Consider the following 22,149-nt stretch of genomic DNA (forward strand, 5'->3'; position numbering starts at 1 on the left):
CTATTTGGTACTTTTTGAAATGTAACAAAATGCATCGAAACCTCCCTATATCATTTAAAGAGATCATCCTCATTCTTGTTTACAACTGCTTAGTACTTCACTGTGAAGATGGGTCATAGTTTATTCAGTTGGTATTGTGTGTGAGCACTTCAGGTGTTTTTAGTATTTTGCTAATGTTTTTGCAATGAATAACTTTATGTAAATGTTTGGGCTTTTTGGTTTGTTTTTTCATATATTTAGAAATATATCTTCAAAGCACATCCCCAGAAGTGGGATTGCTGGGTCACACAAATATAGACTGAGGAGCCATGTGCTTCATGAGTTTGAGGTTACTGCTGCAGAAGGTGATTGCATTTGTATCCTTGCTCGGGTTGAGAAAGGCCGGTCTGTAGAGGTCCCCAACAACAGTGTGTGAGAGTGGTTGTTTTCTCATAGCCTCCCCAACATAATTTGAGGTTAAAATTTGGGCCTTTTGCTAATGTAGTGAGAGAAGTGGTAGGAGTAATGGTATCTTACTTTAGTTTTAATTTGCATTTATATAATTATGAACAAAGTTGAGCTTTTCATTTAAATGGGGATTTCTTTTAATCCTGTACTAAAGCTGTTTGCCTTAGTCCTAGGTAATTTTTTTTTAATCAATATCATACTTAGGAAATTTCCTGTCATGTCATATCCTATAACCATTTCATAGCTTACTATTTGACATGATCCCACTTAATTGTGATTTGACTACCCAGACAGAATGCTATCTGCCGTGATGATGACAGAAGCTTACCCTACCACCCAGCAATAGCACTGCTTGGAATTTATCCAAAGGATACAGGAGTGCTGATGCATAGGGGCACTTGTGCCCCAATGTTTGTAGCAGCACTTTCAAGAATAGCCAAATGATGGAAAGAGCCCACATGTCCATTGACTGATGAATAGATCAAGAAGATACAGTTTATATATACAATGAATACTACTTGGCAACGAGAAAGAGTGAAATCCTGCCATTTGCAGCAACATAGATGGAACTGGAGGGTATTATGCTAAATGAAATAAGTCACTCAGAGAAAGTCAGATATCATATGTTTTCACTCCTGTGTGGAACTTGAGAAACTTAACAGAAGACCATAGGAGAAGGGAAGGGGAAAAAAAATAGTTTTAGAGAGGGAGGGAAAAAGACAAACTCATATTAGACTCTTAAATATAGAGAACAAACTAAGGGTTAATGGCTGTGGTGGGGGAGAGGGGAAAATGGGTGATGGGCACTGAGGAGGGCATTTCTTGGGATGAGCACTAGGTGTTGTATAAGTGATGAATCACAGGAATCTACCCCTGCAACTAAGAGCATACGCTGCACACTGTATGTTAGCCAACTTGACAGTAAATTATATTTAAAATATATATATGTACTAATAGAAAAAAAGCTTGATAAGGATAAAGATACATTTTATGAATTACTTTGTGTGACTATCAGAACACACAGTAGCCAATATTTGGCAATTCTCTATTTCGTTTTACTACCCGTTCTTAATATTTCAACTTTAATAAAATAAACTATGTAGGCTTACTTAAAGATATATATAATTATGTGGCATCATAAACTCATATTACATTGAAACTTTAGGAAAATATAAAAATCTAAGTTTTCATCATGTGTGTTTAGTTTATATTTTTTATTCTCATAATATATGAAGTTCTGACATTTTTTGCCAATGAAAAGTATCATTTGTAGCAGATACTGTGAATGGTAGATAACCTAAATGTGACTAAAACCTTAAATTTTAATGATTTATTCACTTTCTATCAATATATCTTTATATTACTGACTGAAATGGAAAATTTACTATATATATTCTTCCACAAGGAAATTAGATAGCTGAATGTTTATGGAAATTAAACAGCCTTGTAGTATTTTTTCAGTGTTATCAGTGTGTACTTACAAACATTATTAAAGTAATATCAACCAAGGATTAGGTTGAAAGCAGTAGATATTGCAAGCTAGGAGTGGGAGCAATTGGTATCAAACATTATTACGTGGATTTCTAATCATATTGAAACTACTGCATTAGTTTCTTAAAATTTAGCTTGCAGTATGTTTAAGTATCATCTTTACAGTATGTCCTGTGTCTAAAATAAGAAAAAAACAAAAATCAAATTTTTCTTAACAAATACAAGTGTCTTCTTGCCTGTTGACCTCAGGTGACTTTCCCAGAATGTGTACGGTGGATGACAATTGAATTTGACCCCCAGTGCGGCACTGCACAGTCAGAAGATGTCCTCCGCTTGTTGATTCCTGTCAGAACTGTTCAGAATTCAGGATATGGACCAAAATTGACATCTGTTCATGAAAATCTTAATTCCTGGATAGAATTAAAAAAATTTTCAGGGTCCTCTGGGTGGCCTACTATGGTTTTAGTCTTGCCAGGTTAGTTGTTTTTTGCTTTTCTGTTTTATATGGTAAAATATATGCATTTATGATAATTATGTTTAGTAAGGATACAACATTGAAAATGTTTACAAACTTTGAGAAGAATTTCTTCAAGACCTAGTATGTACCTGGAGGGCACTTGAGTAGTGAAGACGACTCTGGACAGAGGATATAGCACAACTGAGTTTTCTAAGAGAGGATGTTGTGAGGATCTTGTGAAAAAAGATTAGTTTGCCCGAACTAGAGGGTTAATATTGAGGAGTGGTTGTTTGTACAGTTGGGAACAAACTATAGAAAAAGTGAATTCGATCTTTGATTTTCCCAATAAGTGCTAGACTTTGAGAACTTAGGACTTAAAACACCTAACCTACTGAATTATGTTAAAACTGTTTTTAGTTCTTCAGGTGTGAGGAGTGTGTATGTGTATGTGAGAGATACAGAGACAGAAAGTACTTTTGTTACTGCTATTGCTGATGTTTTCCTATCAAAGAAAGTTTGTAAATTATTAAAACTGCATGTACTCTGTTGTGTTTTAACCAGTTACCATAAATATTCTTGTGATTCCTCAAATTCGTAGCCTATTTGAATCCTTTTTCTTTTTTCTAGTCTGACCTGCCTTGTTTGTTTGTGAAGAGCCAGGTTAGAGGATTGCTTACTGACTGAAAGAGAAAAGGCTAACTAACCAAGGTTACTCTAGTAATGGACAAGGCAATTGAAAAATGATTGCTCATGTAACATAAAGGGAGAATATTTGATTAAGGAGAGCTTGATCATAAAGAAAAATAACAATTCACTTAAGATGATTCTGTTGTTGGCTAGAGTAGTTTTTACCAGTTACATTCAAGTAGACACAGGAACACTCCCCACCTCAAAAAGACCTAGGCTTTTTGGTATCTGATTTGTATTGTTACTTCTCTTGAGATGGATAAAAGATAGGGAAATTTTAATAAAGTTGTTTCAGATTTTCAACTCAATGTTAGCTTTTTTTTTCTTTCTCTTAGGAAATGAGGCTCTTTTTTCATTGGAGACTGCATCAGATTATGTGAAAGATGACAAAGCTTCTTTCTATGGTTTTAAGTGTTTTGCAATTGGATATGAGTTTAGCCCTGGACCTGATGAGGTAGGAATGAATCTTCTCATTCTGTTAAGATTGTGTTTCTGAGGGCTGTGCTTGAGTAAAGTTATATTTGCTGCCTAAGTTCAAGAAGAAGTCTGAAATTTATTTTAAAATAGAGAATATAATTGAAAATACCTTGTAGTTTAATTTTGTGTAGTTCTGGGTTTGGTGGGGGTGGGTTTATTTTTTGTTTTGTTTTGTTTTGTTTTTGCTACTTTTAATATATGAACAGAATAGAGTCTGTGCCGCAGAAAGTATAATCGTACCTTGTCCAAACCTGGTCAGGTGACTATACCTTTCTGAGTAAATAATAGAACCTGCTTTCCCAGTGAGACTAATATAATATCTATTCTGAATGTTTCAAATCACTCAATAAAACAAAAGGTGAAAAAAAATTATCTGTTACTTCAAATTAATGAATGACAAATTCTTTGGACAATGGGCCTGTCGACCTGGACCTTATAACATGCAGGAGACATTTTATTGACCCTCTTCCACGCTTAATTTAACCACTAGTTGGTTGACCTGTTCTGCCTTCTGGTTTCAAAAGTTATGCTTAGATGCAAATCACATTTTGTTGATAACCCACAATATCCAATATTCCAAATATTTTATCCTCCAAACATTTTTTAAGGCAGCTCATTTTATTTCATTTCATTTCATTTCATTTCATTTCATTTTTGTAATTCTCTAGGGAGTCATTCAGTTGGAAAAAGAATTAGCCAACCTTGGTGGAGTTTGTGCAGCCGCTTTGATGAAAAAGGATCTAGCACTTCCTATTGGTAAGTCTGACCAAGTGTTAGGTGTTTATGGGTTTGGTTTTTTTTTTTAGTTTCAAGAGTAGAATATGTTTATTTTAGGACATTCTCAAATAAATTAGCAAAATGACTTCAATAGTCCCATGCATTCAAGTTTGGGAAGATTGAAGAGTATTCTCTAGTCTTTTTTATTGACACACAGACATGCACACAAACCCTCCTTAGGCACATACATGCTTATGTATCAGACACTGGGTTAAGCCCTGGATATATAATATCAAAACCAAAAGTTTTGAGATATTTCTTAAATATCCTAGGGATATGTCCTGGTGGACATATCAACTAGACAGATATTCATTGTATGGCACTCAGGGCACAAGTTAAAGGAAATATCATTTGAACATAGTTGAAATGTAAAGGCATGAGACCATGTGAAAGATGAGCTAGGAAGAGAATGCAAATGAGAAAGAAAAGCTAGCCCAGGATCAGAGGTGGGACTTGCCAGAGTGTCAAAAATGGACAGAACAGGAGGAAGAGGATGTGAAAAAGACAGGTACGGCAGCCAAGGAGGTAGGCATAAAACCAGGAAAACTGGACATTCATGGGATTTTTTAATGTATTTGATAAGTCAATTAAATCTCCACCATTGGATGGAAAAAGTTGTTGGTTACTTATATACTCAAAATATGTCAGTAAAATGAGAGAACCATAAGGCCTTTAGAGTAGAGGGAGAGAATGGATAGTCAGAAAGGAGAGGTTAATATAGACAGCTCTTTAGAAGAGTTTTCCTGTGAAGCACAGGAGAGAATTGAGGCATTGGCAGGAACAGTATGTCTTTATAAAATGATACAAATGTGTATGATGTGTGAATCAATTTGTGATCGGGATAGTAAAGATGAAAGTAAAGTTAGAAATATTTACTGAGTCTATGATGCTTGGACAGGTAAATGGTTTAACATTTATTTCTACAGTGTTTGGGAGTAAAAGGCATTCTATTGTATTTCCCCAGTTCTCACCCTCAGAAGTCCATCTGTAGAAGTCCATCTTCCCTTGAAGACTATCCTTCCCACCTCATCCCTCCTTCCTCGCTTCTCGTTCTCTGCTCTTTTCTTCCCTTCCTTTCCTTCCTGCTCCCTTCCATGCTTCTCAGTTCCCCTGTTCCTACTTAATGTTGATACAGGTATGAGGAAATGAGACATGGTGTGTTCTCTTTATATAAGGAAATGGGTGCAGTCTTTAGAGGAAATTTGTTAATAACTGTTCAAATTTTACATGCCGTCTACTTTTTGATGTAGCAGTTTTTGTACATACTTGCACAAATGCTTAAACGTATATGTTGTAAAATAAATTAATGTAGCCGTGCTTGTGATTGTCGAACCTAGAAGTACCTAAAATATCTGTCAGTTGGAAACTGGTTAAATAAGTAATGATACATTCATACAGTGGGAATACATGGAATTGTTAAAAAACAACAAAAAGAGATTTCTATGTCTTGACCAAGAAAAATTCCAAATTATTTAACTGAGAGAAGGTTCCAGAAGAGGGTCCCATTTTTGAGAATATTATGTTATATATATGTATTGATATATGTGTATGTGTGCATGAGTATATATGTTGACACACTTATTTGCACAAAAAGTTTCTTGAACAATACATAAACTGTTTATCTTCAGAAGGAGGATGGTAGGAGAATTTTTCATTCTACACTTCTGTAAAATTTTGAATATTTCCTTTTGAACATATATTACCTTAGGAATAGTTTTTAAATTAATTAAACTATGAAAGAAAATTCAATAAATAGCGTTTTTTTTTTTAATGTTTATTTTTGAAGGTGAGAGATACAGAGCATGAGCAGAGGAGCAGAGAGGGAGACACAGAATACAAACCAGACTTCAGGCGTTGAGCTGTCAGCACAGAGCCTGATGTAGGGCTCAAACTCACAAACTATAAGATCATGACCTGAGCTGAAGTCAGACTTAACCAACTGAGCCACTGAGGTGCCCCTGAATATGTTTTATATTAAGCAGTAATGGAGAAAATAGATGATATACTCACTACCTTATATTTTCCTGTAAATTACTCTTTTTACTAAAGGTATAACTCTTGTATAAGATAACCAAAATAAAAAGGCTCAGATTCTGAATAATGAGTTCCTTCATTTTTGGTGGGGTAGAGGGGAATATAAATACACTAAGTGTAAAAGTGCACATTTATATGCAATAAATATAGTGTGCATATATATACTGCAAATCATCTGATAGATATGTTTTGAGTATTGCCTTTAGAATTATAGCCTTATATTCACACTGAAAATTTTATTTTAAAATGTAAAGCAGTAAGATTGATTCAGAATGATAATAGTTCTTTTTAATCTGGAATATCAGAATTGTGAAAAAGGTGTAAGGAACACAAAGGACTAGAGAGTTAAACTAAGTGAGGTGCCTAGGGGGCTCAGTGGGTTAAACATCCAACTCCTGATTTTGACACAGGTCATAATCTTGTACTTTGTGAGTTCAAGCCCCACGTCCAGCTCTGTGCTGACAACATGGAGTCTGCCTGAGATTCCCTTTCTTTCTCTGTCTCTTTCTCTCTCTCTCTCCCTTTCCCTTCTTCTCCCTCTCCCTCTTCCTTTCCCTCTCTCTGCACCTCCCATGCTCTTGCTCTCTTGTTCTCTCTCAAAATAAATACATAAACTTAAAAAAAAAAAAAAGGCTAAGCATCCGACTTCGGCTTAAGTCTTGATCTCAAAGTCTCTGGGTTTGAGCCCCCTGTCCAGCTCTGTGCTGACAGCTCAGAGCCTGGAGCCTGCTTCGGATTCTGTGTTTCCCTCTCTCTCTGCCCCTCCTCTGCTCACTCTTTCTCTCTCAAAATAAAATAAAGGCATTAAAAAAAAATTTTTACATAAAAAAAGTTTATTAATGTGTGTTACTAAAACTTTTCATTTACACAGCAGGTAACGAATTAGAGGAAGATCTTGAAATTCTTGAAGAGGCTGCATTGCAGGTATTGTCTCAAACATCATAAGGATAAACTGTGTACATTGGTTTAAAAGCAGTATTTTCATTCAGATCTACCTTATTTTTCTTGAATATATGACTTTCATTAAGTGCTTCATTCTGTTCATTGGCAGATAAAGATACACAACTTACCATATCTTGACAGGAGAAACCCAAGTGACTCCTTGCTGTGCTGGGTGGAGGTTGTTAAATCTGGAGTGAGACATAAATCCTGCCAGAGAAAGAAGTTATCAAGTGCCAAGGCTTTAAGAGAGGGCTTTGCAGAGCTGTTGACATTTAAATTGCATCTCAAAAGAAGTTTCATTTACCAGTTCAAATAATAGGGAAACAGGTGTTACTAGTAATAATTTAAATAATTTCTATCGAGTACTTTATAGTTTATTGCATCTTTAATATTATCTATTTTTAGGATTTACATTTTGAGGTCAGTATTCTCTCTTGAATCTTATAGTTACAATAACTGAAGTTTAAGGAAGTTCTGTGACTTGTCTTGAATTCAGCGAATTGGGAGATAGAGGCTAGTATCCAGGTCAACTGTTACCTACAGCTGGCTGTTTATATCTTACTCACGTCCCAAGAAGAATTGATTACAGCAGTAATAATAAAAACAAACATTTGTTTGTTCTTGACCCTGTCGAATACTGTTCCAAACGCTTTGCATTTTTTTAACTCATTTAGTCCTCATAGCAGCCCCATGAATGAGAGACTCCTATTTCTGTTTGTAAGTAAGGAAACTGAGGCATGGAAAACTTAAATAACTTGCCCAGAATCACCCAGCTAGTAAGCAACTGGCTAGAATTTGACCTCTAGCAATTGGGTGACAAAGTCCCTGATCTCGATCACTGTGTTCCAATTATAGAGGGCCCTAGTATCCTCCATAATGTTAAGAAACTTCTAGGTTTTAAAAATTTATCAGCTTTTGTTTTTGTTTTTAAAAAAGTTAGATTTTTATACTGTAAGATACAAAAATAAAAATTCAGTAGACATTTAATAGATATACTATGTACCAGGTAACATTCTAGTTAGAGAACCATCAAGGAGCTCACATGTTACTCATCCTTACAGGAATTATTATGGTTTATAAAATGTCATCTAGGCCAGATATGAAGAGATATAATGCAGCAGGTACTGCTTCTGTTAAAGACAAAAACCCTGATATCCCAGACTGCCCACATTTTTGGCACATAAGGCAGTTGTCATGGCGGTCTAACACCTACTTGTTAGGCAGTGTAGTATGCACTTTATATGTCTTATGTAATTTAAATCTTACAATAACCACAGCAGAGAGGTATTATTTGATTACCAGTTTATACATTTTGCAGATTCAGGAATGGTGTGTAATCTCTTAGCTCAAGGACACACAGCAGTGCTTGTCTGAAAGTCAGGATTTGCACTCCAGTCTGATTTTAAAGATCGTGATTTTTGAGATTGCATATCTTATAGAATGCAGCAGGTACTGCTGTGTAAGTGTGGTAGTAGTGGAAGCATAATCCTTTTCTATGAAAAATATTTTGTGTCAAGATTCATAATATAGTCATTAAAAAGTTTTTAGAGTTTCAGCATTTAAAGCAGATCTTTCAGAAATATAAAGCTTGTTTGTCAGGTCAGTGAGAGCTAAGATTTCAGTTGCATCTGCCTCTTTTTCTTAATTTTAATTAAGGCTTAGACAGACCAATGGAGTTTATGTGCAGCCATAGTCAGGCCTGCATCCACATGTTGTCTAAGTCAGGACCTTGGTGCCCACCCATGAAAGATGCCAGTAATGGGGACATAAAAGTGAGAGACCTCCACGGCTGCCTGCAGAAGGGAAGCCTGGCCCAGACAGATGGGACGTGACACGTGGAGGGTAGAGCAAGTGGAGATGCACCATCTCAGCCTGCTCATCTCTGACATGTCACTTGTTTTGGTGAGAGGAAGGAGGCTGGACGTATTAGCCCATACTTTTCCCTCCTGGAAGTTTGTTTTCTACTTTGTAGGCTACATGAGCACTGGGACATGGAGAGAAAATGCTTCCCTGAAAAGGCCAACCTAAAATTGTGTGCAAGTTCACGAAATTCATGTAATTAAAATTGTGTTCTCTTTTATCCAACAGGTGTGCAAAACCCATTCTGGTATTCTTGGGAAGGGTTTAGCTCTTTCTCATTCACCAACTATATTAGAGGCACTTGAAGGAAATTTACCACTTCAAATCCAAAGCAATGAACAGTCTTTTCTGGATGATTTTATTGCCTGTGTTCCAGGATCAAGTGGTGGGAGGCTTGCAAGGTAATGTGCTTTAAGTGCTACTGTGACTTCAGGGCTTGCCTCACTCTTCGTTTCTGAAGAGAAAAGGAAGGGAAGGATGTTGAACTGCAGCCTAAAGAATGTGGTTTATGTGTTTTGAACTTGCTGAAATATAAAATGGTAAATATTTAAAAATCACTGTATTTTAATATGATTTCTTTTAAACCCTACACATACTACAAATATATTTTGAATTTAAATGAAATCATTTGGGATTATAGAGTTCTCATTTATCTTGTTGCTATATTTTTTTATGAAAAGAAAAAATATTATGGCTGTGTGATTTTACTAGTAAATAAAGAAGTCTAACTTCTTCCCAGTTTTAATTTAGAAAATACAGAGATTCCTCTTTAGTTTTTAAAAACCAAAATGGTGATTGGAGAATAGAGAATTTTTTAAGTTAGCCTCACTGCTAACTTTGTGGACACCTTTATGTAATGCCTGACAGAATTACTTCTAATTCATCTCCCAGGACAACTTGGAATGAATTCCAGAATGAATATCCTAGGGCGCCTGGGTGGCTCAGTCAGTTAAGCTTCTGACCTCAGCTCAGGTCATGATCTCACATTTCGTGGATTTGAGCCCTCTGTCGGGCTCTGCACTGTCAGCCTGCGTCAGACTCCATGTCTGTCTCCCTTTCTGACCTTCCCCCACTTGTGCACACTCATTCTTTCTCAAAAGTCAGCATTAAAAAAAAAAAAAGATTATCCATTTCTCCTATTAAAAAAAAAAAGAATGGATATCCCAAAGTGTATACCTTGGCAAAATTTCCATGGAAGGTAATAGGGAAGATAGTTGAGAGACTGCATGAAGGAAGATGGGCAGCACCTCTAACCTAGCTGTTCTCAGGCAAGCAGAGTGCCTTTTCTGTCACTGCTCTCACAGAGGAGTTGTTCCTTCCCAGGTTTTCAGGCTGGCTAATCAGCAGACCTCCCTCAGTTACAGCGAGTGTACTGGGACTTCAAGTATACACAACCTAAATTCATTTTCTTGGTTATTTCTTGTCAGCCATAGTTAAAATTTCAAGTTTTCTGATTTAAAAATTTTCTATTTATAAAAACATCATATAAATCTCTTGTACTTTGTCATTTTTTTAAATGAATGTGTCATTAACAATTTGCAAGGGAGACACTTGTGATTGTCACTGAATTGGAATGGAGATATTATTTGGTACAGGTTTTATTCATTTGGCGTAATTTCATGTTAATCATTGAAGATACTGATGAATGTTTACTTTTTTGCTTGTTTTTTCATCACTCCTAGGTGGCTTCAACCAGATTCCTATGCCGATCCTCAGAAAACATCTCTGATCCTGAACAAGGACGATATTCGTTGTGGTTGGCCAACCACCATAACTGTTCAAACAAAAGACCAATATGGGGATGTGGTACATGTTCCCAATATGAAGGTAATTATATCAGAACTAAGATAATAGTCATCAAAGCACTATTATTACTAATAAAATTTTAGAAAAAGCAATAGTCCATTCGTAGTACTGTCTTTATATTTGTATATAGAGGAAGCTGAAAAATTGTTTAAATGATTGACTTACATTAATTAGCACCTAATTTTCCAAGTTATGCTTTTTAAAAAATTTTTTCATGTTTATTTATTTTTAGAAGGAGACAGAGCGTGAGTGGGGGAGGGTCAGAGGGCGTGAGGGAGACAGAATCTGAAGCAGGCTCCAGGCTTTGAGCTGTCAGCACAGAGCCTGACGCAGAGCTGGAACTCAGACACTGCAAGATCATGACCTGAGTTGATGGTTAACCGACTGAACCACCTGGGCACCTTTCCAAGTTAATATGTTTTATTGCTTGATTTTTACATTTTGCTAGGAGCTATAGTGATGCACAGGAAGGATAAGAAAGTGTTCATATATGCACGCAGAGGGAAAGCCCTTAAAGTATAGTGGTTGAATAAATCAGTGATGGAACACAGTTTAAAATTGTGTTTAAATTTTTTAAAAGACACAAATACATTCTGTATTTGGTACTATTGAAACAACATTTAATTTAAAATATAATATTGATAAATATTAAATTAGAAATGATGGATGTTCCTCAAAAAGTTAAAAATAGAATACCCTATGATCTAGTAAACACTATTGGGTATTTACCCGAAAAAAAACACTAATTCAAACGGATACATACACCCATATATGTATCGCAGCATTATTTACAATAGCCAAATTATGAAAGCAGTCCAAGTGTCCATCATTAGATGAATGGATAAAGGAATGGATTAAAATAATGGATATATATACACAATGGGGTGTTATTCAACCATGAAAAAGAATGAAATCTTGCTATTTGCAACAACATGGATGGAGCTAGAGAGTATAATGCTGAGCAAAATAAGTCAGCCGGAGAAAGTCAAATATTAAATGATTTCATATGTGAAATTTAAGAATCAAAGGAAGAAAAAAAGAAGAGAAAATCCAAGAAACAGACTCTTAACTGTAGGGAACAAATTGATGGTTACCAGTGGGGAGGTGACTAGGGTGATGGATAAAATAGGTGAAGGGGATTAGGAGTTACACATGTGGGGGCGTCTGGGTGGCCCAGTCGGTTAAGCATCCGATTTCAGCTCAGATCATGATCTCACGTTCATGAGTTTAAGCCCCGCGTCGGGCTCTGTGCTGACAGCTAGCTCAGAGCCTGGAACCTGCTTTGGATTCTGTATCTTCCTCTGTCTCTGACCACCCCCTGCTTGCACTGTTTCTCTCTGTCTCTCAAAAATAAATAAAACACATTAAAAATTTGAAAAAAAAGAGTACACTTCTGTGACTATAGAATTATTGAATCACTGCATTGTATGTCTGAAACTAAAATAACACAGTATATTAACTATACTGGAATTAGAATTTAAAACTTAATAAAAAATCAGAAATATATGGATTTGGATGGTAAAAGAATGAGGAATGAAAATAATCACATGCTGTATTAATGAATATAGCTAGGTGAATACCTTTCCTGAGACATTAATTAATAATGACATTTAGAGCATATTGCTATGCATAAATGAATCTATTGTGATCTAATCTATTAATGTAATAGATCTCGTTTAAAACTTATATTTCTAAAAAAATGTACACTGAATGAAAATTTGTATAGGTAGTCCCCAGCTAGCCCCACCCTTTCCAAGATGTGTTACAAATTGATTTGGTTGTTTGGAGTTTAGAGTTCATTAATCCACAAAATTCTTTCCACTCACCAAGTAGTTTATAACAGAAACCAGAATACTGTCATTCTATTGTATTTCAGTACTCTGAGAGTATAAAATTGTTTGATGATTCACTTCAAGGTTCATAGTGCACAGGTAATGTACTTTTGATGGATGCTGATTTACTTAGGGTAAATATAGTTGTTTAAAGAAAGATTAAATAAAAATATATGTATAAAAGTTTAGTGGCTATAATGTAGAAATCAAATGTCTTTAAATTCAAAAGCACTTATTGTTTTATCTTTTCCCCCTTTTTAATTACATTTAAAGTTTAAAGCTTTTAATGATGTCAGTGTATATGAGCTGAAGAATTTTACCGTATACTTTGAAACTTATGTGTTTTAAATATAAGATGGATTTTATTTCCAGGACATTATGTCGATCCAAATTTCTTTTATTATGTGTTATTTTTTTAAGACTTCACAGTGGAGTACATTTTCTTTTCCAGAACAGCTAAAATTGAAAATAGTGCTTAAAATATGTGGAGATAGGGGGGCCCTGGGTGGCTCAGTTAAGTGTCCATACTCTTGATTTTGGCTAAGGTCGTGATCTCACAGTATGTGAGATTGAGCCCAGCATCAGACTCTGGGCTAACAGTAGAGAGACTGCTTGGGACTTTCTTTCTCTCTTTCTCTCTCTCTCCCGCTCCCTTGCTTGCACATGTGTGCACACTTTTTCTCTCTCTAAATAAAGATTAAAAAAATAAATAAATAAAATATTTGGAAATTGTGGAAAAGCATTTTAAGTTGAATTAACTGGTAAATAATTTAATATTAAGAACTTGAGAATTCAGTATGGATTCATTCTACTCTCCTTTCCTGTACTGTATTAATGGTGGCATTTTGTTTTTATATCTATGATCATGTGCTCCAAAAATCAAGGCTTCTTTTTCACTGTGTTTTCAAGATTTATTCTATAGAACTAGCTTGAGGTCATTCGGGCACACCTTTGAAGGGAAAGCCCAAGATGGGCCAGTGATCACCCAAAACTTACGGAGTTGTGGGTCTATACTTGTAAATTGCTCTTTCAATGAGTCATGGACAATTATATAATAATAGCATTTGGTTTTTATAATATCATGGTTAGGTGGAAGTGAAAGCCGTTCCCGTTTCTCAGAAAAAAACATCTTTACAACAAGAGCAAGTGAAGAAGTCTCAGAGGCTCCCTGGCAGCCCGGCAGTAGCAGCCCCTCCCAACACCGACATGACCTATGGCGGGCTGGCCTCACCAAAGCTGGATGTGTCGTATGAGCCGATGATAGTGAAGGAGGCTCGATATATTGCCATAACAATGATGAAGGTAATTTATTTTACTTGTCAGAAACATTTTCTTTTTACCATTTACGCACTTAACAAACATTTCAGTGAGCCAAAAGCAGACACAAAGCTACAGGTCTAGAGAGCTGTCAGTAGATGCAAAACTTGTAATATTTTTAAAGGAAGATTTATTTTCCTCCAAAGAGGATTTTCATTTATTTTTTTGGCAGTGTCTAGGAGGATTGCCAATAATAGATCAAGTTAATCCAACCAGAGATCGAGATGGTTGAAAACGGAATTTCATTTGCTGCAAACATATTTGTCTATTTTCAGTTTTCCATTTCTCCTGGGACATAGCCCCCACGAATTCAGTTTACCTAGTTTGATTTTTGGGTTTCTTTCACATGCCAGCCTCATTTCATTGGGTTTCTTATTTGAGGTTTTCTTTTTCTCTGATGCCATTAGACAGATTTTAAAATATTTTGTGCAGCTTCTTCTCTTTAGGGGTAACATTAGACTAAACTAGCAAGTTGTACATTAGTTAAAACAGGAGTTAGGAATTTTGCCAGTAACAGAGAACAGTGGTGAGCCATTGAAGGCTTTCAGTCAGAGCAATGGCATGGTTAGATTGTGTTTCATCCAGATCATGGTGGAATATGGAGAATAATTAGATGATTAAGAGGCATGGTTATGTTTAACTCTCTTTACGATACTATTGATATAATGTGGTATGATGTGCCTTAATTTAGTGAGAATAGATTCAAAAGATATTTAGTATCAGTAGGACGTGGTAGCTGAAGGGGATAAAGAGAAGGAAGGAAGAATTAAAAGATGAAGTTCACAGTCTGACCTTACATAGTAATATTGTTAATATTGGAGGAAGAGCAGGTTATGGTTGAGGAAGGTAATAGTTTTGGATGTGCTGAGTTTTAGATAATTCTGAAATATCCATGCAAAGATATGTAAAAGGAAGTTGGTTGTACAAACCTGAGTTTTCATAGTCTGAGCTCAAGAAATGAACTTGAGAGTAATTAGCACTAATTACTCATGGTATATGGAATTAGATGATATCTATCTTCCATGGTGAGTAAGGGGAGAGGTTGTAGGACAGGATCCAGAGAACCACCAGTATTGGTGATTCTCAAACTTTTGTCTACATCAGAATCATCTGGAACACTTACTTAAAAAGGAGACCTTCCGGTAATCTAAAAATTTAGACTCAGTAGGTTTGGAGAGAGGCTCAAGAATTTTCATATAAAACAAATATGCAGAGTGATTCAAACTCAAAACCTATACTTTGAGAAACATTGACTTATAAGACAGGTAAAAAGAAAAAAAAAGGAAAGAGAAGGGAAAAACATTGATAAAATTATTAGCCAAAGAGGTAAGACATTAAGCTAGGAACAGTGTATACTTTTGCTGCTTTTCCTACAACTTCCCATACAGTAGCTCATGTAATCTTCACCACAGCCCTATAAATTACTGTTTTTATTGCCATTTACATGTGTGGAAACTGAAGCACAGAGAGAGAGTTAGTAACTTGTTCAAGGTCGTGCGAATGGCAGGGAATCTGAATCAACGTTTGATTTTCCTGATTTCTTCCCCCAAATACCCTATGGCATGTCTTGAAAGTCAAGAGCAGTTTGGGAAGAATTGACAGTGTTATACTGCCGAAGTGAAGTTTTGAAAAGGATCTAGCAACATTGAATTCACCAGTGCTCTCGGCAGGAGCAGTTTTAGAGGCGTGGTAGGTTGATGAGTTTATAGATGCAGAGGAAGTGAAAGTAAAGACAAACACGTATAGATTAAGTCTTTCAAGATGTTTGGTTATAAAAAGAAACAGAGGAAATAGACTCAGTGAAGGCTTTAGAATTTGGGATGAGTAGAGAAAGACTTAGATGTTTTAATTTTAATGAGAAGACAGTCGAGAGGAGAGGAAGGAAACCAGGAAGATAGTCTAAGAGAGATAAAAATAATGTCTAGAGCTACAGGGCAGGGTTGGGCTTTAAATAGGAATATTACCTCTTGCACCTTACCAGGAGAGGGAAAAGAAAGTAATTAATACAAATGCTAGTTAATTTGTAGGTTGTGCAACCAAAAGAATTATTTAGAATAGTAATTATATATTCGAGATAGGAGTGATGACTGTTAGGGTCAGGATTTTGAAACAGAGGGAAAAATGAAATGGTCATTGTGGAGAAGAAAAGAGAACTGATGAGGAAAGATTTATCAGCCATCCTTGAAGAATCAATTGAAGCTGAAGATCACATATTAACAGTGCAGTGTGTATCATATGAACATGGATAAGGCAGTCGTTTGGATTGATTCAGCATTGAAGGTTTTTTGCCGGCTAGCTCCACAAAGGAATAGTGAGAGGAGGGAGTTCACTGATGGTGGTTACAGAAAGGACAGTGGGACTTAATTGGTTTGGAAAAGAAGATCCAGAGAGAGGGGGAGTTGGGGTGAGAAGGACTGGGAATCTAAGAATAGATGAATTAGGAGTCACTGAGGCAGAAAACTGTGGGCAGCCATTTTGTTTTGATTCAGAGAACAATTCTATGGAATCTCACAGGCCTTTGACTTTTGATGTGAGTGGCTGAAGGAGAGTTGAGGTGAAGTTCATTGATGTTGAAGAAACAAGGGAGCTGAAAAGCTGGAGTCTTGAATGAGTTGTCCACAGACTTAAAGAACTCAAAGAGAAACATCCTCATTCATTTTCCATTTTTATTTAAGGGATTTACTTTCTAGTCCCCTTACCTCCCCAATCATTCTTTTAGTTTCCTATGAACACATTTCAGTTTGTATAATTTCTTTTGAAAGTCCTGTTGCCAGAACCGGACGCAGTAGTTTAAGATTGTTCTCAGTCACCTAGGATTGGAGCATTTACAGAAAGTCATCTCCACACTGTCTTTTGGAGATATCAGTGCATGTTCCAAGAAAGGGGTTTTCTTCTGTCAGTCATTCACACATACTGTGTGCCACTCAGTGGTCTGCCAAATATTGTGGAGGATGGAAAAATGACATATGACCTATCCTTTCATTATTAAATGTAATAATCTGCATTTTGAGGGAAAGTGGTAGAGCAGAAAACATTGTGCTGGAAATCTGGACCCCTGGGTTTTCCTGCTGTAGCTAACCTTAAGGGCATATTTCTCATTTGTAACTCTTTAGTAGGTGAAGGCAGCTAGATCTTTTCTAAATCACACTATGAAAACAGAAAGGGTGGGAGGAAGGATGGAGACTTGTGAGTGGTGTGGATGTGCCCCTCTTTACTATAAGTCTAGTAGAACTTAGAAGTGAATGAATGGTTACAGAACATGACCTGAACCTTGAAAGATAATGGTTAATTTGGTAATGTCACAGGAATACAAAACTACTGGGAATAATGTGACAAGTTCCAGGTACCTAAAGCCCATTTTTGTCTTCACATTTCACAATAATTTCTTCCAGAATTTTTGTTATTTTTATTAAGAAAAATTGTTCTACAAGTCCAGGTGTACCAGTCTGTCTATTATGGATCCATATGCAAATCCCCTTCTCCAGGAGAATCACCTTCTCCCCTTCTCCCGTATTCTTGCCCTTTTTTTATAGTGTCTTTGTTTAGGAGAAATCTGAAATTTTAGTGTACTCAAAGGATAATTTCTTTTTTTTTTCCTCTTAATTTGTTGATGGTATGTTTGTTACACTTGGGTCTTTAACACACCTAGAGTTTATTTCTGTAAATGGGGTGATGCAGGTGATTGATTCTCTCTTTTTCTTCTGTCTGGATAACCAGGTTTGTCAGCACCATAGTGAATGTTTTATCACTGTCTTAAGAATGTTTCTTTTTTTTTTTATATAATTGAAGTATTTTTATTTTATGTACAATGAATTGGCATTGAGATAGGTTTTCTTGGATATCTGCAGTTAGGGCAGGTCTCTTGGATGACCCATTCAAGGAAGTTCACTTAATCCAACTTAATGAAGCCTATATCCTTTGCGTACTGACGGAAACACTGGCGGCACATGCTGAGGCCATATTTCCGGATCAGGCCGTGCCCGGTTTGAGCAGACGCGGCAAGAACGAGAACCCTGGCCAAATTTCCTCCGATGGCTCCAGTAGAGCTGCTGGTGACCCATCTTGCTCTCTCGGACGCAACGAGGCAAAAGCAGAATGTTTCTTTTTTTTAATGTTTTTATTTTATTTTTGAAAGAGAGAGACAGAGAACAAATGGGAGAGGGGCAGAGAGAGACACAGAATCGGAAGCAGTCCCCAGGCTTCGAGCTGTCAGCACAGAGCGCGACCCAGGGATCGAACTCACGGGCTGCGAGATCATGACCTCAGGCTGAAGTCGGACGCCCAACGACTGAGCCACCCAGGCACCCTAAGAATGTTTCTAATGAAGGAGCTTGTGATGGTTGGTTAAGTGTCCAACTCTTTATTTCAGCTCAGCTCATGATCTCACAATGGCGAGATCAAACCCTGTGTTGGGTTCTGGGCTGACAGAGCAAGGTCTGCTTGGGATTATCTCTCCACCTCTCTCTCACATGTGCATGTGCATTTTCTCTCTCTGTCTCTCTCAAAATAAATCAGCTTTTTTTTGGAAGAATATTTCTAATGAGTTATTGTTCTTGATGGATTTATTTCCCTTCCCGGATTCTTATTGGTCTCTTTCTTAAAGGTTTATGAAAATTACTCATTTGAAGAACTGCGTTTTGCATCACCAACTCCTAAAAGGTAAGGATCATTTTTGTAACATGTAGCCAACATGTATTGTCAGCTGCTTGCAACTAAAATCATCCTGCATTCCAACTTCATTTTCCATAATCGATATTTTATATCATTTTAAAATTTCCAGTAGATTTACCACAGATTTTACAATGTAAGAATTTGTATATAAAATGTATTTATTTTTAGTTATAATACTGCCAATTATATATATATAATTACTGTTAAGTAATATTAAAGTACTAAAGAAAGAATAATTAGTATCTAAAAAGATATATGTTGGCTTGTTTGGAGTTGGTTAGGTGGTTTTCCCACTTTTTTTTTCTTCTCTTCTTCACCTAATGAGTTACAGCACAATCTCAGTGTGTGTTGTATTTTCACTTGTGAGGTCTTAATTTTTCAGCCTCTGAGTAATTTTAACTCCATGATTAAGCATATTATTTAAGATTGTACCTTAAAGAGACTACTGTCTCCATAAAACTTAGAAAAAGCTCCAAAGTAAACCTAAAAGAAATACTTCTACATTTCCATTATATCAAATATCACAACTTACAAGAAATTAACAGGTTACTATGACTTTAATATGTATTCAGAATTGTTTTAATACACAATCTACAAAGTTTTCTATAAAAATAGACAAGTTTTGAGAACATATCTTGGTCTAAAAAAGGGAAGAAACATTCTGTGTTTGGCTTAATTTTACTTAACAAAATGTCCATATAGTGAAAGCATGTGATTTTTATAATTAATATGAGCTGTATAGATTTACTACCTGCTAAGTAAGAAGAAACTTGACATTTTCCAATAAGTAGGTTTCCATATACATTTGACATTTTAAACCTAATTAAAATAGCCTCCTGTGTAAGTCAGTGGAATATTTATTCAGTTAAGCAGTTAAGCATCTGCTTCGTGAAAAGCACTGATACAGGCTCTGGGATACTTTTATGAACAACATAGACAAGGTACTGGTTCTTGTGACATTTACATTCCTGTGGAGAAAGAAACTATAAATAAGCAAACAAAATAGGAATAACAAGTAAGGTGATTTGATGGAGAGTAATGGGGTTGGGACAGGCCACCGAAGTATTGGGTGACAGGAGAGGCCTGTTTGATTAGGTGGTTTTTGATTGCAGAGCTGGATGGTGGTTGGCCATGTTAAGATTTGGAGGAAGTTCATTCTAGGGAGAGAAAATCTAGGGTGGACAGAGCTAGATGCATTTGAGGAACAGAAGGAGAATGGAGCAGGAGAATAGTGGGCAAGAAGAAAAATGGTTGATGATGAGGTCAGAGAGCTAGATGATGGCCTTGTTATAGGGCCTGGTAGGCTGTGTTAAAGAGTTTGAACTTTCTTCTGTGCAGATTAATTGGGTGGGTTTTAAGCAGGAGAGTGAGTGAGATGCTGTGATTTATAGTTTTAGAAAGGTCATTCTGGCTACTCTTTGGAGAATGAATTGTAGGGGAGCAGGAGTGGGAGCAGAGAGATGAGTTGGACACTGTTTGGTGGCTTGGACTAGGGGTGGGTGGGAGTTAGAAGTGAAAATGAAGAGTGAATGGATTTGTGATATACTTAGAAGATGAAGCCAGTAGCCTTGCTGCCAGAAAGAAAATAGGAAGTGAAAGAGAAGCTCCAGAGTGAGTGTAGATTTCTTTAGCTTCAGCAGTGGTATAGAATGTACAGCAGTATGGGAGCTGTTCGACTTTAGCCTGCGGAACATATTAATTTGGAATCATCTATATAGAGATGGTATTTAAAGCTGAGGAATGGATGAATGATCAACTAGAGATGCTGTTGAAAGAAAAAAGAACCAGACCCAAATCCTTGGACATTCCATAAGTTAAGGTGTGGTCAGAAGAAAGAGAGACAGCAAAACACTAGGAAACAGTGGCCAGTGAGGAAAATATTGCAGAAGTACGAAGAATATATTTCAGGAAATAGGGGATGACAGCTATCAAACGTGACTAAGAGATTGCTGAGGATTAAAAAAAAAATGACCATTGAATTTGAAGTCATTGATGACTGACATGAGTAGTTGCAATGAAGGGTTGGGAACAAAGGCCTAATTAGGATAAGTTGTGAACAGAACTGGAAATGAGGAAATGGAGAGGGTGATTGTAGACAGTTCTGTAGATGAGTTCGATATAAATGGGAAAAGACATGAGACCTTATTAGGTCCCTTGTATCAAGGGATGTTTAAGGGAGTGTTTAAGATGGGAGATTCTGAAGTTTGTACAGAAATGAGATGGAAATAGAAATGATTCAGGATAGAGGGAGAAATTGATGATGCATGACAGAGAGAAAGGTAATTATAGCATGGAAGTGTTGATGGAATGAAGTCACAGCACAAGTGAAGGGGTGGCTTTGAGCAAGACCAGGGAGCTTCTTGCTTTATAACAGGGGAGAAAGTAGAGAAGTAGAAATAGGTTTATTAGTCTGTTAATAGGTTTATTACTCTGACTGCAACTTTGGGGTTGTATCTAATTGCTTCTGTTTTCTCACTGGAAAAATGATGAGGTCATGATCATCTGAGAGTAAGGAAGAAGGATGATGGAGGCTTGAGGAGAAAGAAAAATGAAATTCAGTCATTTTGGAGGGTAGGAAAATATACTATCACAGGGCAATAGCATTGCCATTCACTGTAAATAACACAGTTAGAAATTATCTTAATGATGTTGTTAGCTGTTTAACCAAGAGTAAAATTTCCAATATCCATCTTACTTCTTTTCAGACCCAGTGAGAATATGCTGATCCGTGTCAATAACGATGGCACTTACTGTGCAAATTGGACCCCAGGGGCTATTGGACTCTACACTATTCATGTGACCATTGATGGCATTGAAATCGGTATGTTTTTTAAGTTATGGTTACTTAGTGCAAACAACTAGACAAAATTGTCTTTCTGTTCTAATTTTCTCATTGTAGCACAGATATGGACAGTTTTCATTACTTGTTTGGGGCTTCATCTCCTCCTTTACAAGTACGTAATTAGTACATTGATAACATCTCAAAAATTTGTAATAATTTACGGTATGACTCCTTCCCTCCATTCTCTATGTGACTGGTCAGGTATGATCTTTGTGTTGCAGGATTTATAACTGTGTGAATACCTCACCTCCCCCTCATGGGCTGGCTGTCTTCCTTTTGTGGCTTAGAGCAGAAACCACCTCATTTCTCCTTGTATCTCTCAATCTAGCCAGTGCCTAGCACATAATGGCTGCCCAATAAATACTTGTTGAATGAATAAATTTTCTGTATCCACCACTAATTTTGAAAAGTATATTGCTTTTCCTTTTGGCATTAATCTTTTACTTTTCTTCATTATTAAACTCTTTGTATAATAGGACAACAGCAGAATAAGAAAGCTCTAATAAATG

At 36.4% G+C, this 22,149-nt stretch overlaps 1 protein-coding gene and 1 pseudogene across 15 annotated transcripts in view; one reads left to right on the plus strand and one right to left on the minus strand.

Moving 5' to 3' along the window:
• The window catches only part of MYCBP2 (MYC binding protein 2), a 267,757-nt gene that overhangs the window by 155,868 nt on the left and 89,740 nt on the right, over positions 1-22,149 (plus strand). For 11 of the 15 annotated variants that reach the window (XM_029936570.1, XM_029936573.1, XM_029936574.1 and 8 more), the window contains 9 exons: positions 2,188-2,413; positions 3,418-3,536; positions 4,228-4,315; positions 7,242-7,294; positions 9,401-9,573; positions 10,855-10,999; positions 13,900-14,112; positions 18,731-18,786; positions 21,504-21,619. In XM_029936570.1, the coding sequence (XP_029792430.1) occupies positions 2,188-2,413; positions 3,418-3,536; positions 4,228-4,315; positions 7,242-7,294; positions 9,401-9,573; positions 10,855-10,999; positions 13,900-14,112; positions 18,731-18,786; positions 21,504-21,619 (1,189 nt within the window). The remainder of the gene's footprint in view (positions 1-2,187; positions 2,414-3,417; positions 3,537-4,227; positions 4,316-7,241; positions 7,295-9,400; positions 9,574-10,854; positions 11,000-13,899; positions 14,113-18,730; positions 18,787-21,503; positions 21,620-22,149) is intronic. The other 4 variants (XM_029936572.1, XM_029936575.1, XM_029936586.1 and 1 more) reach the window with 1 other exon arrangement.
• On the minus strand, positions 17,906-18,212 carry LOC115289408 (annotated as a pseudogene).

Source organism: Suricata suricatta, chromosome 4, assembly GCF_006229205.1.
Source record: "Suricata suricatta isolate VVHF042 chromosome 4, meerkat_22Aug2017_6uvM2_HiC, whole genome shotgun sequence".
In the NCBI taxonomy this organism is placed as follows: domain Eukaryota; kingdom Metazoa; phylum Chordata; class Mammalia; order Carnivora; family Herpestidae; genus Suricata; species Suricata suricatta.